The sequence below is a fragment of the Anolis sagrei genome, chromosome Y (genome assembly GCF_037176765.1).
Source record: "Anolis sagrei isolate rAnoSag1 chromosome Y, rAnoSag1.mat, whole genome shotgun sequence".
Classification (NCBI taxonomy): domain Eukaryota; kingdom Metazoa; phylum Chordata; class Lepidosauria; order Squamata; family Dactyloidae; genus Anolis; species Anolis sagrei.
In genome coordinates, this window is record NC_090035.1 from 64,437,956 (window position 1) to 64,457,352 (window position 19,397).

A 19,397-nucleotide genomic window follows, 5' to 3' on the forward strand; every position below is an offset into this window, starting at 1 on the left:
AAGTGTATAGTTTCCATGGAAGAGAAGGTTAAAACAAATATGAACACATGAACCTTCTCAGAGGGTTGGTGGGGACGAGGGAGAGGGCCTTCTTGGTGGTGGCCTCTGGAATGCCCTCCCCAAGGAGATAAGGCAGGCCCCATTCCTCACCTCCTTCCGTAAGAACTTGGTGGTTTCATCAGGCCTTCGATAATGACTAGTCTCAAATCTGAAGCCCTTGATCCAACAGTTAGGACCTGACCTTCTACCCCATCCATTCCCCAGTTCCCTGTCATCTGAGGGCACCTTTTCTTCCAACCCAGACCTTTTTTACAGTCCTTTAATTGGCCTTGGAATTGAGTGGCCCCGGTCCCCTAGTAGAGCCATTGCTGAGACCAATCCTTGCACTGTAGCATTCAGCCAGCCCCATTTTCCCCTTCTCCTTGCACTAGCCTTGGCCCAGTCCATTCCAAATAGTCCAGGCCCCTGGCAGCTTACCTTGCATGAAGAAGACAGCAGAACTGGTTTCAAATTGATTTTAATATATATGTTGTGTTAACAGTTTATGCCTATGTTTTTGTTTTATATTGTATGTTTTTGTATTATTTTGTATATGTAGAAACCGCTCTAAGTTCCCTAGGAGAGATAGGGTAGGATATAAATAAAGTTTTATTTTATTATTATAACCCTCTGGTTATCCAGGGTTACCACCTTTTGTTTTCTGGGTCTTGCACTTTTGCCTTCTCAGAACTGGACACGTAATTCAATCAAGGAATCTTCTGTATATCCACGTCATATCCCCTTCAGTTTCACACCATGTAACAGACCTGTTGCAGAGACCTGTGTATCTGCAACAGACCTTTAAACCTACCAATAATCAATTGTTATTTTTCCCACCATGGGGACCCCTCATCCTGTCAGTAACGTCAGAGAAACTTCCAGCCAATCTCAGCCAATCAGGAGGAGGTGTGGGATGTCTGAATAGATCTCAAAGTGTATAAAATGTCTTGTGTTTTATTGTAAAGCTATGCTTGTACATTTTGAGTGGTGACCTGGTACTTGTATCCCTTTTGACCAAACTGTAATAAACCTCTGTAGTTTGCTTTCAACCCAGAGTGCTTTGTTCTCTGTCCTGACTGATTTGGTTTAGCAGAAACTCACTGGGCACAGACCTTCCTATCTGTGGTCCTAGCTAAAATCACTACAAAGGGGCCAGAACCAATGGTGAGCAGGTTTTGCAAAACAAGCTAAGGACACAGTCTGACTGTTGATAACTCTGTTGATGTCAGAGATACAGCTTAATGGTGTAACATTTCCGCTACCTTGGCAGCCATCTCTCTACCAAAGTCAACATCGACACCGAAAAATAACACCACCTGAGCTCTGCGAGTGCAGCATTTTTCCGAATGAAGCACAGAGTGTTTGAGGGCCGGGACATCCATAGGGATACCAAGGTGCTTGTCTATAAAGCTATTGTCCTCCCAACCCTGCTATATGCCTGCGAAACGTGGACGGTCTACAGACGTCACATGCAACTTCTGGAATGATTCCATCAGTGCTGCCTCCGGAAAATCCTGCAAATCTCTTGGGAAGACAAGCGGACAGATGTCAGCATCTTGGAAGAAGCAAAGATCACCAGCATTGAAGTGATGGTCCTCCGCCATCAATTCCGCTGGACTGGCCATGTTGTCTGGATGCCTGACCACCGTCTCCCAAAGCAGTTGCTCTACTCCGAACTCAAGAACGGAAAACGGAATGTTGGTGGGCAGGAAAAGAGATTTAAAGATGGCCTCAAAGCCAACCTTAAAAACTCTGGCATAGACATTGAGAACTGGGAAGCCCTGGCCTGTGAGTGCTCCAGCTGGAGGTCAGCTGTGACCAGCAGTGCTGCAGAATTTGAAGAGGCACGAATGGAAGGTAAAAGAGAGGAAGGCGTGTCAAGCCAACCCCAACCGGGACCACCTTCCACCTGGAAACCAATGCCCTCACTGCAGGAGAAGATGCAGATCAAGAATAGGGCTCCATAGTCACCTATGGACCCACCCTGGAAGATTATCCTACTCGGACAATGAGGGTTCACCTAAGTAAATAAGTAAAGTTGATTACTCTTCTCTTGGAGCATTTGCACACACATGGCCACCCAAACCCCAAATAGCTGACCTGCTGGAGCAGTTGACCTGCTCATTTTCCTGCTTCACTACGTGGACTCTGTTGTTAGCCTGGTTTGACCACGAGGGCTCCTCCAAACCGATGCCTTCCTTGCCACCATAGTCATCCACAGAGGGTAGCTCGGTCTTCAAAAGGTGCGGAGTGCTGAACGATGGGTCAAATATGGACTGGTCCTCACTTACCACTGACAGCGCCTCCTAGAGTTGAGGAAAGAAAGGTAAAGAGGCTCTCAGGGCTGCCCTTGTAAATCAAATGTTAGAAAATATGCAGAGACCAGCTGACATATTGAATACATATCCTCCAACTGTCTATGTTTGGCAGGGACAGTTCCAATTAGCCCTCTGTAGTCCCACTTTTTCTCTTGCCCCTGGTGGCGCAGTGGGTTAAACCCCTGTGCTGGCAGGACTGAAGACCGAGAGGTCGCAGGTTTGAATTTGGGGAGAGGTGGATGAGCTCCCTCTATCAGCTCCAGCTCCTCATGTGGGGACATGAGAGAAGCCTCCCACAAGGATGATAAAACATCAAAACATCCGGGCGTCTCCTGAGCAATGTCCTTGCAGACAGCCAATTCTTTCACACCAGAAGCGACTTGCAGTCTCTCAAGTCGCTCCTGACACGACAAAAAAACACACACAAAAACCAAACTTATTTCTAAAATGGTCCATTTTCCTCTCTCCTCCTCTCAAGTTATTGCTTCATCCTCAATGCTGCAAAATGAGTTCAAAGAGTGAACGGAGTTTGCAGTCAATAAATTCAGCATAAGGGATAGGTCAGGGTGTTCAAATGAAGGCCCGCAGGCCAGATGCAGCACTCCAAGTTCATTTACATCAGGCATGGGCAAGCTTTGACCCTCTGGGTGTTTTGGACTTCAATTCCTAACAGCTTCGGACTCTTTCCTTTTAGGATAGTTTAAATCAGGCATGGGCAAACGTTGGCCCTCCAGGTGTTTTAGACTTCAACTCCCACAGTTCATTTTCCCCACAGGTTGAGAACTACTATTCTAGTGCTAGAGGAAGGCATCTCAAAATGATGTCTTTTGTATTGAAAAATACAACAAGATGGACACGCTCGCTGCTGTTTTCTGTAGTATAAAACCCAATTCTTGCACCAGCTCATTTCATGGTGCCTTTTAAGTAAGTCCAGCCCTAGAAAGAAAGGACACCGATCTGGGGAATGTGGAACTGTGGCCAAGCCGAAACAAAGGAGAACATGGAGGGGAAAAAGAGCAAAGAACACGGCAACCATAACATCCTATGAAATCCCAAAGGACTCCCACTGGTTCCTTTGAAGGGTAGGCACACCATCACTCAAGAGTAGTTCTAGAGACTTGTTTGGAAAGGCAGCAAGGAGAGGAATTACGGTGTGGGGTTTCCACCACCCTGCCTTCCTCAACAATGGAATTCCTGGGCAGTGACGCACCTCAGGGTTCAGGAAACGCAAGGAGGAGGCCGTTCACCATCAGCACTGAAGCTGGAACGCCCAGCCACAAAAGATACCAGCCACTGCTCTGACAATTTTCGGAATCAGACATGGCCATATTAAACCGTGAACATTGCCACCAGCTCATCCCAGCTTCTTCCTGTACTTCTGTAAAAAAAGGAGCCTGTTCTGCCAAAAAATGCAGCAGGTGAATATTTGCTGTCAGTTCAACAATTTTTCAAGGCACTGTGACACTGTCCTGCTTCAGTATTGGAGACACTCTAGTTCAGCGGTTCTCAACCTGGGTGTTGGGACCCCTGGGGGGTCACAAAGAGGTGTCAGAGGGGTCGTCAAAGACCATGAGAAAAAAACAGTATTTTCTGTTGGTCATGGGGGTTCTATGTGGGAAGTTTGGCCGTATTCTATTGTTGGTGGGGTTCAGAATGCTCTTTGTAGGTGAACTATAACTCCAAGCAACTACAACTCCCAAATGACAAGGTCTATTTTCCCCAAACCCCACCAGTGTTCACATTTGACCATATTGAGTATTCGTGCCAAATTTGGTCCAGATCCATCATTATTTGAGTCCACAGTGCTCTTTGGATATAGGTGAACTACAACTCCAAAATTCAAGGTCAATGCCCACCAAACCCTTCCAGTATTTTCTGTTAGTCACGGGAGTTGTGTGTGCCAAGTTTGGTTCAATTCCATCATTGGTGAAGTTCAAAATGCTCTTTGATTGTAGGTAATCTATAAATCCCAGCAACTACAACTCCCAAATGACAAAATCAACCCCCCCTCAATTCAAATTGGGGGGGGGATTCAAAATTGGGAAAAATTGGGTATTTGTGCCAAATTTGGTCCAGTGAATGAAAAGACATCCTGCATATCAGATATTTACATTACGATTCATAACAGTAGCAAAATGACAGTTATGAAGTAGCAACAAAAATAATGTTATGTTTGGGGGTCACCACAACATGAGGAACTGTGTTAAGGGGTTGTGACATTAGGAAGGTTGAGAAACACTGCTCCAGATATCAAGCTTTGAAAGTAAAGAAATAGGACTGGCATGGAAAGTTACACCTGTTGAAATTGTGTCTCGAGTCCTAGTTTTAAGGAGGGTTTAGGAATATATCTATATAAATAAAAATGTAATGTTAGTTTGTGGGATTAACATAACTGAAAAACCACTGGCAAATTGGCACCAAATATGAGCACCAAATATGAGCACAATACACCTATCAGGCCAACGAGTGACCATCACTCATAAAACACTGAAAAACACAGCAGAAGAGACTTAAAAAGCCAAAAAAATTACATTACAACGTATGCGCATAACCACATAAATACACATATACACAAATATATACACACACATATACACACACATATACACATATATACATACACAAAACACATATACACAGACTGGGCCACAGCGTGTGGCAGGGAACGGCTAGTATCAAATAAACAAAGCTACACTTCTCTGTGCCATCAGACACTGCAAATACTCCAACCAGGCCCGTAGCCAAGATTTTGATTGGGGGGGGGGGGTGGGCTCAGGATCTACCCTAGCAAACCTTTTGTATCATTATCCCAATACCCCCATGCATATGGGATATATTGAGCATGGTGATCAGATCATGATATGAATAAACATAATAGTTTAAATAATGTACCAGTAAGGCCTTCTCACAGACCACCATGATAATTTTTTTTTGGGGGGGGGGGAGGTGAAGTCCCTCAAGCCCCTCCCCTCCACCCCGACTACGGGCCTGACTCCAACTGTGCAAGTTTGGCAGATACAATCCTAATTAATCCTTTGTCATCTCATTTTTCCCAACTGTTTTAAAAATGTTCCAGTTTCTCTCTCCAATTTTCCACTTTGTTCTTAGATTACTTCACTAATTGCAAACTGAGCTCATAGTACAAAAGTTTTTTTCTCGTGTCTGGAGCAACTTGAGAAACTGCAAGTCGCTTCTGGTGTGAGAGATTTGGCCATCTGCAAGGACGTTGCCCAGGAGATGCCCGGATATTTTACCATCCTGTGGGAGGCTTCTCTCATGTTCCCGCATGGAAAGCTGGAGCTGACAGATGGGAGCTCACACCGCTCCCCGGATTTGAACCGCTCACCTTTTAGTCAGCAGTCCTGCCAGCACAACTCTCCAGTACAAAAGTATTGATGAAGGCTTTCATGGCCAGAATCACTGGGTTGTTGTAGGTTTTTTCGGGCTATATGGCCATGTTCTAGAGCAGGGGTCCTCAAACTAAGGCCCGGGGGCCGGATGCGGCCCTCCAAGGTCATTTACCTGGCCCTCGCACAGGGTCAACCTAAGTCTGAAATGACTTGAAAGCACACAACAACAACCCTATCTCATCAGCCAAATGCAGGTCCTTCCCATTGAAATACTAATGATTTTATATTTGTTAAAATTGTTCTTCATTTTAATTATTGTATTGTTTAAAGTGTTTTTGCACTACAAATAAGATATGTGCAGTGTGCATAGGAATTCTCATTCATTTTTTTTTTCAAATTATAATCCGGCCCTCCAACAGTTTGAAAGACTGTGACCTGGCCCTCTGTTTAAAAAGTTTGAGGACCCCTGTTCTAGAGGCATTCTCTCCTGACGTTTCTCCTGCATCTATGGCAAGCATCCTCAGAGGTAGTGAGGTCTGTTGGAACTAGGAAAATGGGTTTATATATCTGTGGAAAGACCAGGGTGGAACAAAGAACACCTAGCTCCAGCAGACAAGAGTTCTTTGTCGCACCCTGGTCTTTCCACAGATATATAAACCCATTGTCCTAGTTCCAATAGACCTCACTACCTCTGAGGATACTTGCCATAGATGCAGGCAAAACGTCAGGAGAGAATGCCTCTAGAACATGGCCATATAGCCTGAAAAAACCTACAACAACCCAGTACAAAAGTAGTTTGTACTCAACTAATTTAGTGGAGGTGAGGAGAAAAAGAAGGGGAGAACCTTGCTCTTCCCAGTAAGCTCAGGCAAAAGAAAACTCCTGTAACTTCTTCTGACATGTGTGTTTTCAGTCTTTAATAATTTGCCATCTTGGCCCCAATTGTCCCAGTTTTCATTTGTGAATAGTTGGACACTATGGCACTGAATTATGGCTTTAAAAGGAGGGAAGGGATGCACTAGTTCAAATCCCATTGTAGAAGAGAGACTTTCTCTGGCACAGTTCTCCCAGCCCCCAATGCTAGGCTGTTGCAAACTTCTTCATGCACTGAAAGCAGAAGTTGCTGGGTGCTGAGCAGGCATTTCAGCAGGCACACGGTTGGAGGGAGATGCTATCACCAGAAGCAAAGAGAGAAGAGAGTTGTGGTTTTATTTCTTCTGCATAATATTCCACTTTCATATTAGGGCCTGAAGATTAAATCGTTTAAGGTGAAATACTAGTGGTAGGATCCATTAATGTGGAATTCAAAAATCTGATAGTAATGCCGTACTTTGACCCAGATGCAAATGTACTTAACCAGAACAAGATGTGCATAGCTCTCCAGATGTTGCTGGACTGTAACTTCCATCATCTCTCGCCATTCATTTCTGGCTCTGGCTGATTTCTGTTAGGAGCCCAAAATATCAGGAGGACCATACATTGCTTGCCGTTGGCTTAATCAGAGGAATTTATTTCCAAACAGACATGCATACAACTACTCTGCAATTTGGGATGGAGATTATGCAATCTCCCAGATGCAGAAAATAGAAATTGAACTCCTAGCGCAGCGTTTCTCAACCTGGGGATCGGGACCCTGGGGGGGGGGGGGGGGTTGCAAGGGGATGTCAGAGGGGTCGCCAAAGACCATCATAAACACAGTATTTTTTTTGTTGGTTGTGGGGTTCTGCCTAGGAAGCTTGGCCCAATTCTCTCGTTGGTGAGGCTCAAAATGCTCTGTGATTGTAGGTGAACTATAAATCCCAGCAACTACAACTCCCAAATGTCAAGCTCTATTTTCCCCAAACTCCACCACTGTTCACATTTGGGCATATTGAGTATTTGTGCCAATATTTGGTCCAGATTCATTATTGTTTGAGCCTACAGTGCTCTCTGGAGGTTTGTGAACTATAACTCCCAAACTCAAGGTCAATACCCACCAAACCCTTCCAGTATTTTCTGTAGGTCATGTTTGCCAAGGTTGGTTCAATTGGTCTTTGATTGTAGGCGAACTATAAATCCCAGCAACAACAACTCCTAAATGACAAAATAAATCCCCCCCACCCCCACATATCAGGTATTTTTACCCAATTTGGTCCAGTGAATGAAAATACATTCTGCATGTCGGATATTTACATTACAATTCATAACAGTAGCAAAATTACAGTTATGAAGTTGCAATGAAAATAATGATATGGTTGGGGGTCACCACAACATGAGGAATTGGATTAAGGGGTCGCGGCATTAGGAAGGTTGAGAAGTACTGTCCTAGTAGATGTAGTCGGGGGGAATAATGGGTCATGGCATAAACATCTAGAGTGCTGCAGGACGACTAGTAAAAGTAAAGGTTTCCCCTGACATTAAGTCTAGTCATGTCCGACTCTGGGGGGTGGTGCTCATCTCCATTTTTCCGAAGAGCCAGCGTTGTCCGTAGACACCTCCTAGGTCATATGGCCAGCATGACTGCATGGAGCGCCATTATCTTCCCACCAAAGCAATACCTATTGATCTACTCACATTTGCATGTTATCAAACTGCTAGGTTGGCAGGAGCTGGGGCTAATAGCAGGAGCTCACCATGCTCCCCGGATTCAAACTGCTGACCTTTCAGTCAGCAAGTTCAGCAGCTCAGTAGTTTAACCTGCTGCACTACCAGGACTACTACCCCTGAGATAATTCTTCCTACAATTGCATTAAGTGTCAGTCCAAATGGATTCAACTTAGACAAGGATTGCTAAATTATATCTATTTACAGACATAGCAAAGCATTCCACATTGTACCATTTTGCAGTACAGTGCCACCTGCATTTCCCCATTTGAGCCTCATCCAAACATTCCCACTCCCTTTTCAACCTCAGAGGATGGCAATGGGGCCATTTCTCAAAAAAACAAAAAAAACAAAAAAAAACCCTGTCATAGGTTTGCCATATGTTGGAAATGACTTGACTGAAAGGAATCCTTCATAAGGTCCAATGGATTTCATGGCTGAGTGAGAACTGAATATACAGTAATTATTTTTAAAAAGTGGAGAATTGGGTTTTTTTGTTTGGTTTTTTTTTTTTGGTGGAGCGATTGATAGGCTCAGGAAAGGTATTGGGGAAGTACAAAAAGAGGTATTTAACAGCTTGTAACAAGGAACAGAAAGTAAAAGGAGTTTGCAAACTAAGACTACTAATATAACTCTCACATTGTTTTACTCAGAGTTTATTTTAATTATGAATAAAATCAATTTTAAGTATCTACAGATACACTGAACAAAATTATGTAAGCCAAAGAGCTGTTGTTGTTCATAGACACAACCAAGGTCATGTGGCTGACAACTGCACGGAGAGCCATTACCTTCCCGCCAGAGCAATTGCTGAATCTACTCACATTTGCATGTTTTCGAACTGCTAGGTTGGCAGAAGCTGGGGCTAACAGCGGGAGCTCATGCCACTCGCTGGTTTCAAGCCATCAATCTTTCAGTCAGCAAGTTTAGCAGCTCAGTGGTTTAACCCACTGAGGGCTCCTTTGATGAAATTACAGTCCAAAAAAAGTAATTTCTCCAAACTGAGCAGCTAGTAACTAGCAAGCAATAGTGTCTGGTTTAAAGAACCAACTGAGCTCACATTTTTGTTTTAAAAGTCTACTAGTCCCATAGTCTACTAGAAGCAAAGACCACCAGCATTGACGCAATGATCCTCGGCCATCAACTTCACTGGACTGACCATGTTGTCTGGATGCCTGACCACAGTCTCCCAAATCAGTTGCTCTATTCCGAACTCAATAACAGAAAATGGAATGTTGGAGGACAGGAAAAGAGATTTAAATATGGGGTCAAAACCGACCTTAAAAACTGTGGCATAGACACTGAGAACTGGGAAGCCCTGGCCCTTGAGCACTCCAGTTGGAGGTCAGCTGTGACCAGCAGTGCTGCAGAATTTGAAGAGGCACAAATGGAGGGTGAAAGAGAGAAATGTGCCAAGAGGAAGGTGCATCAAGCCAACCCCAACCGGGACCATCTTCCACCTGGAAACTGATGTCCTCACTGTGGGAGAAGATGCAGATCAAGAATAGGGCTCCACAGTCATCTACGGACCCACCGCCAGAACACCGAACTTGGAGGACCATCATCCTCAGACTACGAGGGATCGCCTAAGTGAAGTCTCATAATACCATAATTCAAATTGTTGTAATAACTCATTTTGTGGTTAGTGATTGCTCTTGCTGAACAGCTGATCTATTTTACAGGTTGATCTATTATACAAATCAGGAGAGTTCTAGCAGGCAGCCCTGTTCTGTCTTAGAGATCCTTTGTGGGATGGGATTGTTGTAATGCAGCATTTTGGCACTTTCAGGATGGATTGGTATTTTTTCCCACTCCCAAATGTAGTCTGCATTTCGTTTTGTGTTTTGAGCGTTGCCCAGGAGCCTTCTGATCTCATAGAGATCCTCTTGACTTTGGCACCAGGGACACACAATTTCCCAGGGAAACTTTTAAGAAAGAGAGAAAAAAGAGAGAAACCTGGTCCTGTGGGAGAAAGGGCAGGTCAGGCTTTCTCAAGGAGGCTTATCTGCTCTTTCCGTGTGACCCTTTTCTTCCAGAGCCCTTGATGAACTTCTGAGGAAGTCAAGGGCTTCCCTTGAGTGACTAGTTACGTATCTCCCCAAAATGAGGAAATTGTGTCACTCAAAAAAGGATGCACTCCATGCTCTAATTTCTATTTACAGGCAGTCCCCGGGTTACAAACATCAGACTTAAACATGACTCCTAGTAACAAACAAGGGTGAGACAACAGAAAGTGAGAAAAATCTACCACTCAGAAATAAAAATCTTTTTTTGTGTGTTATATCATATTTTATTTGAAGTAGTTCGGGAGAGGAGACAGAAAAAAGTGGGGGTGTAGGTTTGATTTACAGGTAAAGTAGGAGAAAATTATTAGATTCAAATGAGGACATCCTATTTGTGTACATGATGTCAGCCGCAAGGATTATCTATGCGAAACTCTGGAAACAGAGGGAAATACCGGATATTGACAAATGGATAAATAAAATAAGGGAGATAAAAAACATGGACAAATGAACTTTTTATTAAAGAAAAACTGGGGGAAACCCAATCAAACAAACAAATTGGTCACAGCTGGAGGAATACGAAGAAATGAGTAAACAAAAGGGCCATTAAAAGAAACGTCAAAAGAATGGACATAATCAAGATCAATGTTAAAGCTTTCTTTTTCGTCCTTATTTGTTAATACAGAAGATTACTGACTGCACAAGCTTAAAACTGCAAAGGATTAGATGGAAGTTACCATTTTTATACTTTTTTCAAATTTATTATTATTTTTATTATTATTATTATTATTATTTCTTTATCTGCCTTTTTCTTTGTTTTTAAATTTACTATCTCTTCTTTTTTCCTCCTTTCCTTTTACTCAATTGTTCTCCTACTTTACCTGTAAATCACTCAGAAGGAAAATTCACTCCTGAAAGAGTTATTTGTAAATTATTCGCATAGAGATAGGCAAAACGGCCAATTTTGTCATGTGGTGGATTCCCCCTGTTTTCCGCTTTAAAATGAAACAGTTGCGCAATTTGTGGGAGGAGCTGTATTGTTTTATTAAGAAAAGACTCTGTCATTACCTTTTGCTCACTTTTTGGTCAAGGAGAGAGGGAGAGAGGAAGAGAAAGAGAGAGGAGGATGGCTGGCCTGACAGTGGAAGGAAGGGGGGCATTCGCTTCTTCTCCTGGAGAGAAAAATCTCCTTTCTTTCCCTTCTTTCCCCACTTTTTCCCCTCTTCCTTTCCCCCTTTTCTATTTTCTTCTTTCCCTCTTTACTCTGTTCTTTCTCCTTTCCATCCCTTCTTTTCCCTTATCTTCTCGTCTTTTTTGTTTCCTTTCTTTCCCCTCCCATCCCATACTTTCCACACATTTCTCCTTTCCCTCCTTTCTTTTCACCTTTCTTCCCCTTTCCCCTTCCTTTCTTTTACCTTCTTTGTCTCTACCCCTCTTCTTTCCCCTTTACGTCCCTTGTTTTCCCCTTCCATGCCATTATTTCCCCCTTTCATCTCTTCTTACTCTTTCCCTCCCATCTTTCTTTTTCTTTCTATTTCTTCTTTCCCTCCTCCATCCCTTCTTAGGTAGCCATACTATACTTCCCATAACAGCACGTGGAAACTTGAGTTCTCAGGGCAAGGAGACACAGCAGAGATTCCCTTTATGAGAGCTGCTTCCAAAATTGACCCCTTGTTTCCAAATGACTCCCTGGATTTTTTAGTTCCAAATTACTTGGGACCAGTTTCTCTTACCAATCCTCAAGATGAAGTTTCAGAGTAATAAAACTGAACAAGTAATGTAACGATGATGAAATGCTTTCCCAAAAAAGTCATGAATAATGAACACATTGATTTTTTGCAACAGAAATTTTCAAGTCCTGAGAGTAGTACATGTAATAGTAGGACCCTATTTGCCAGGGCCTCAATTCATTCGCTGGAACACCTCAGCAAGCAAGAGTCCAAAAGTGGCAGACTCAAACTCAGAACCTCAATCAATGGCTGATACCAAATGAGAGACTCACCCCTGGGCTCACAGAAACCTGGGCGACTTGGAACATAACTGTGCTCTGGCACTATGAGATGCAGAGCCATCCTTAGGAAATGGAGTTACAAAGTGGAGTCCACAACATGTGAGTTTTGGAGAAGAGCAAACCACAGACCACCTATTACAATGCAACCTGAGCCCTGCCATTTGCACAATGGAGGACCTTCTTATAGCAACATCAGAGGCACTCCAAGTTGCCAGCTACTACATTAAGGACAACAAAAGGAAAATAATTGGAAGTTGTTTTTTAAACCCCCTCCTCTTTTTTTCTTTTCTCTCTCTTTTCTTTTTATCCTCTCCCTCCGTTCTTCCATACCCCCCATACTTTTCTAGAACCAATTGTTCCCACACTTTCTTTGTATCTTTTAAATGTGAATATGAAAACCAATAAAATTATATATATATATAAAGTTTCCAGCTACTGGTCAAAGTACATTTAATAGAATGCCAAGTTTCTAAACTTTGTGGGGGGTTTTTTTTCTTTTTAATACAATACAACCGTTTGATCTGCTCCTGATACGATAAACAAATAAATAAATAAATAAGTCTATTTGTGCTTTTCCCCCTCTCTGTTGCATCAGCATTCAGGCCAATAATGCAGTTTTGTGACCCTTGATAGAGTTTTATTAATATGCAGAGGCACCTGGGGAAACGCAAGAGAAACACAAACTTGAAGCCATTGTGCATCAAGAGTAGTTTGGTGTTTTTCCCCTTCCACAGTACACACGTGCCAGTAAAACACCACAAAAAGACGCCTGATACAATCTATCAAGATTTTGCCTTCCCTTTTTGCAATGTTGGTTCAACAATATGCATGCACATGTTGGTGATACAGGAACTGAAAACTTTGGCAAGTGAATGAAAGAACTCGAACTGGAGGCAAAAATTGGGCACTCTTCACTTTCAGTGTTAGGTTTTAGAAGTACGGTACTCTCCAAATTAAAAAGTGAGGTACTTGCCAGAAAAACACTGAAGGAATGAAATTGGAAGATCTGCCCAGTTAACCCTTCAACTCCCAGTGCTGAGAGATAAACAACGCTGCTTGCGTACTTCAGACAAGATGATCCACCATTCTTAAGAGAAATAGGCTACGAGGCTTAGATTGCCAAACATGACCAGGTTCAATCAGCACATTGAGTTGCTATCCTATCATAGGGCCCTTCCACACATCCCTATATCCCAGAATATCAAGGCAGAGAATCCCACAATATCTGCTTTGAACTGGGTTATTTGAGTCCACACTCAAATAATGTGTGCACATACATATGCACAGAGCTTAAGGGAGACATGAACTATAATGGAAAGATCAACTTGCAAAGCGTGGAATGAGGGCTGAGCATGCTGAATGAGAACATAATATTGACTGGTTGCAGAGGAAAGGAGGGAATAGAATGGGATGTTCTGGACAAATGCATTCTATATTGAAATATATTAGTAGAGCTCCTTCTTGTGAAAAGTACTGTTTATACTGTTTTACAGTGTTTCTCAAACTGTTCCTCCATGACTTCAGTTCCCAGAAATCCCAGGAACCTTACCAGCTGTTAGGAATTGTGGGAGCTGAAGTCCAAAACACCCAGAGGAGCAGAGTTTGAGAAACACTGGTTAGGATATAAGCAATATTCAGAACTAGGTGTGATTCTTGGACTATGGGTATCCAGAATTGGAATTCCCACTCAACTATCTCTGTTACAGTAAGTCACAACAGGATCAAGTATTATGTGTTAAAGAAAACCTTATGCTCTTAATTATTATATGCAGCTGCTAACATAGGTCAACTAGTAAGTTTGGACCACACGCGGTGGGGTATAACTGTCTGGTTTTTAGAATACAGTTCAGCTTTTACTCTGAGAAGCCTTTGCTCAGGCATTTTGTTCTACAATTTTTACTGCTCTCACATTTGGATGGAGACGAAGAAGCCTTATTCTGTATTGCTTACAAAGGCTATATAAGTTTGTTGCACTGCTTGTAATATTGCAAGTTTAAGTTTTAATTCTGCTGCTAAGAGTAAAGTTTTTCTGATTTTTCTTCTTCCCTGGGTGCAATGTTATTGTGTCTTCTGCATTGGACGTTGACTGAAATACGCTTAGCACAACAATCTCTTCTCTCTTCAGCCTTTTCGAAAAGGCATGTTTTTCCCAGGAAATTTAGTACCCTTCTGCACAGTCATATAAGCCAAAATATTGAGGCAGATAATCTACAATATCTGCTTTGAACTGGATTTTTTGAGTCCACACTGCCATATAATCCAGTTCAATGTGGATTTTATACACCTGTGTGGAAGGACCTAAGAAAACTGTTAACAACTGGGTTTTAATGGGAATGTTCGCAGTTATTTTTCTTATCTCAGTACAGACAGAAACCTAGCAATATGACATGGAGACCAAATGATGGGAGGTGAAATACTGGCTTAATCTCTGTGTGGTGGCCATGAGCACATTATATTCCCTTCCAAACATAGAGGTGAAAGTGCATGCATCAGTTACAGATCTTGATTTAAGGATCAAATACATCAATGGTTTGGAGGGGGGGGGGGGGGGAACCTAATTTTTTATAGGAATGTCACCTTATAATAGGATGGTAACTCAGCAGCTGATCTAATCTAGCTATGTCTAGGAAGGTTAAGAGAGGACTTATGAGAAGAAGAGGTGGAGAGACATTCCTAAGAGTATCAGTTTATATCCCAAAAGGTGTCAAGATAGGGCACATCTACACTGAGCAAGTAATACAGAATAAAAATAGTAGAGGTGGAAATGAAGCAAATGTTCATCTAATAATCACCAAAACATAAAGCCATGGAACTATGTCAGGGCTTGGCAGGGTTTATCCACACCTGAAAGTTTGGCTCCAACCTGGTTCCAGGATCCCTAGGACGTTGGAGCATGCAAGCAATCAGTAAACATGTGTGTGTCAACTGTAAAATAAGATGCATAAAGCTGATTGGTCAGGCAATGACCAGCAAACTGACTGAGCTTGGAACTTTTGGATACTGTGACATTTTTGTTGAAGTTTGAGCTATGCACGTGCTTAGAGACAGACAGTTTGAAGAGAGAAGCAAATAGAGAGACAGAGTTTGGAGTGCGCTCTCGCTTCATGAGCTGCTGAAAGAGTTTATCCACATGGAAAAAAGGAAGGCAATTTTAGGTCTCTCATAAAAGAACTTTATGTGAATTGATACAACTGATCGCATGCTACATATGTTGTTCTGAACTGCGAAGAGTAAACTACTTGTTCTTTATTGTTCACCTGTGTGGCATATTTTCTTTCTCTGGCAAGGCAATGTGTGGACTGATCAAACGTGAACTACACATGGTTTATTTTATATTTCACCACATAGGATCCATGGCTTTATGGCCATGGAGGATTTGGGTGCTTTTTCCAATACAAATGTGCATGTCAGAGTGCCTGTCCCTAATTGGTTTGGCCATACAATGTTTATATCTAGGCCTATTTTGGAGTTTCCCACAATTTTGCTTATTCTAGTTGAAGATCTTTAAAGCATGTTCCTGCACACAGCCATGCCAAGGGTTATTTGGACACCATATTTTCAAGATGCCTTCAATCCATGTTAAGTGTTCCGTGTAGATGTACCAATAGAAGAAGGACACTTCAGGTTACTCAAAGAATGGGTGAGTAACAGGGATAGATTTAACAGTGTGATAAAGGTAGGGAAATCATCCATTTCATTTCAAAATGGAGTATGACTGAGCACTGTGATAAACATACTCTACCATACTCTTCCCTGCTTCTATGAGGGTTGAATGAAAAGTAATGCTTCCACCTTCGTAACTGCCCAACAGATGACAGTACTGGTATGCGGCAGGTACTGGCTTGTTCAGTAGACTCTCCTCTTCATTTCCACTTTGCAGGAAGTCTTAGCATTGAATGGTTGTGTTGTTAAAGTGCGAAGTATGGAACCCAATTTTCTGGTGATTATGTGGAAAAGTGAATAGTGGTAGTTGTAGGTTTTTTCAGGCTATATGGCCATGTTCTAGAGGCATTCTCTCCTGACGTTTCATCTACATCTATGGCAAGCATCCTCAGAGGTAGTGAAGTGTGAAGATAGTGAGGCATGAAGGTAGTGAAGTCACTACCTTCAACAATGAATAGTGGTGGTTAAAGAGCACATCCTAAGGATTATATCTGCGTTGATTTATTAAAATATTCCCATCCAAACCCAAGTAACGAAGGTGGAGGCATTACTTTTCATTCAACCCTCATATGTAACCCCAATAGAGTTAACCATTGTGAGACATCCTTCACTCTTCAGTGTGATGTGAGAGGAAGTTAATAGCAAATTCCTCTAAACAAATCTTAGGATAGGGTCACCACAAACTGCTGTGGATTGAGTATAAATAGAAGCAGTATATTGTTAACATGCCCCATTTATTTCCATGATATGGAAAGGTTTTTACCTGATCTTTCAAATATGCCAAATCGCTGTTAAAAGAGCACAGAAGCATGCTAGGCCAGTATTATTTCATCTAATTGGCACCATGCCTGCCTAGATGACCCCTGACAGCAAGCTGAGGGAAAAAAAAAGACTTAAATAACATTTAAAAGGAAACATGCGAAACCTTCCCTCTCTTCATTGCAATCAGGGTAGCTAGCTGCCTTGAACAACAGACTGTCATGCAGAGATTAAGCAGGTATTTCACCTCCCATCATTTGGTCTTCATATCATATTGCGAAGCTTCTGTCTGTACTGAGATAAGAAAAATCACTGCAAACATTCCCATGAAAACCTCATTGTTAAGGGTTTTCTTTGTTTCCTAGGTAAACATGCCTTTTCCAAGAGGCTGGGGAGAAGGAAGAGATGTTACTCTAATCCCCAGAGTCCCACAGTCACCATAGTCAATATTTATAATAAGACAATGAACTGTTTTGGGAGAAAAATGTCCATGAGAAAAGTTGCCTCACCCAACTCCAAAAACTCCCTCCACCCCAGAACCACATTAAAGCATTTTGCTACCTGAGTTGAGGATACTCAACACTTGACAAAACTGGCAATCAACTGTTTCTAGAGCTGTGGTAGCACAGCAGGTTAAACTGTTAGCTGCAGGAAAGCTGCTGACCTGAAGTTGGCAAATCAAACGGTTGTACTGCATTTTTAACAAACAAACAAACAAAACACAACGTTTGCAGGCTTGATTAAATGATTAAATGTCCTTTGACCAGTAGCTGGCCACTTGGAGTGCCTCTGGTGTTACTATAAGAAGGTCCTCCATTGTGCATGTGGCAGGACTCAGGTTGCATTGCAGCAGATGGTCTGTAGTTTGCTCTTCTCCACACTCCCATGTTGTGGACTCCACTTTGTAGCCCCATTTCTTAAGGTTGGCTCTGCATCTCGTGGTACCAGAGTGCAGTCTGTTCAGTGCCTTTCAAGTCGCCCAGTCCTCTGTGTGCCCAGGGGGGAGTCTCTCATTTGGTATCAGCCATCGATTGAGGTTCTGGATTTGAGCCTGCCACTTTTGAACTCTCGCTTGCTGATGTGTTCCAGTGAGTGTCTCTGCAGAGCTTGGAAAACTATTTCTTGATTTAAGTCGTTGACGTGCTGGCTGATACCCAAACAGGGAATGAGCTGGAGATGTCACTGCCTTGGTCCTTTCACTATTGGCTGCTACTTCCTGGCGGATGTCAGGTGGTGCAATATGGGTTAAACAGTGTAATTTCTCCAGTGGTGTAGGGCGCAGACACCCAGTGATAATGCGGCATGTCTCATTAAAAGCCACATCTACTATTTTAATGTGGTGAGATGTGTTCCACACTGGGCATGCGTACTTAGCAGCAGAGTAGCAAATTGCAAGGGCGGATGTCTTCACTGTGTCTGGTTGTGATCCCCAGGTTGTGCCAGACATGTGTTTTTCACCTTAAGAACAGACAAGCATCCCGAGCTCTGAGGATTACCTGGGAAGGAATCCCACTGCAGCACACCCAAATACCTGGGAGTCACTCTGGATTGTGTTATGACATACAAGAATCCCTGCCTGAATATCAAGCAAAAAGTAGAAACAAATCAGGGTGAGCTCCTGACTGTCAGCTTCTGCCAACCTAGCATTTCAAAAGCATGCAATGTAAGTAAATCAAGAGAGGAGAGGAAACAACCAGGCCCATCTTAACACCTCTCAACAAAAGATTTTCCCAGGCCTTCAAATGCTAATGAAGGTGGTCAGTTGAAACATTCACACCAGCAGAGAAGAGCTCTTTGCCCCACCCCAGCCATTCCACAGATATATAAACCCATTGTCCTAATTCCAACAGACCTCACTACCTCTGAGGATGCTTGCCAGATGCAGGCGAAACGTCAGGAGAAATGCCTCTAGAACATGGCCCTATAGCCCGAAAAAACCCACAAGAACCTAGTAATAATAAACTTTATTTGTACCCTGCCACCATCTCACCCAACGGGGACTCAGGGCACCTTACATGAGGCCAAGGCCAAACATCAATCAAATTACTATAAAATAAAATACAAATTACAATAAAATAAACAACATAATGTGCAAGGTTAAAAGATACATATTAGAGCAGTCATCCTGCTCCTGGGATTCTCCAGATGTTTTGGACTACAGCTTCCAACATCTGCAGGAAGCATGGCTAATTTTAAGAATCAGAGGTGACAAAAACATCTTGAGGGTCCTATATTGTGAAGTACAGGTTATGCTGAAGCACTTATCTCTTGAAAAACCACTGTGTTTGTGGGTTGCTGTGAGTTTTCCAGGCTGTATGGCCATGTTCGAGAAGCATTCTTTCCTGACGTTTTGCCTACATCTACGGCAGGCATCCTCAGAGGCTGTGAGGTCTGTTGGAAACTAGGTGAGTGAGGTTTATATATCTGTGTAATGATGTCCAGGGAGGGAGAAAGAACTCTTGTATGTTTGAGGAGTGAATGTTGCAAATGGCTACCTAGATTAGCATTGAATAGCCTAGCAGCTTCAAAGCCTGGCTGGGGGAATCCTTTGTTGGGAGGTGTTAGCTGGCCCTGATTGATTCCTGTCTGGAATTCCCCTGGTTTTTTTTAATATTGCTCTTTATTTACTGTCATGATTTTATAATTTTTTGAATGCCAGATTTTGTTCATT

At 42.6% G+C, this 19,397-nt stretch overlaps 1 protein-coding gene across 2 annotated transcripts in view; it reads right to left on the bottom strand.

The window, feature by feature from the left end:
* Positions 1-19,397, bottom strand: part of LOC137095401 (retroviral integration site protein Fli-1 homolog) — a 46,039-nt gene that overhangs the window by 15,394 nt on the left and 11,248 nt on the right. For both annotated transcript variants that reach the window (XM_067462028.1, XM_067462027.1), the window contains exon 2: positions 2,140-2,345. In XM_067462028.1, the coding sequence (XP_067318129.1) occupies positions 2,140-2,345 (206 nt within the window). The remainder of the gene's footprint in view (positions 1-2,139; positions 2,346-19,397) is intronic.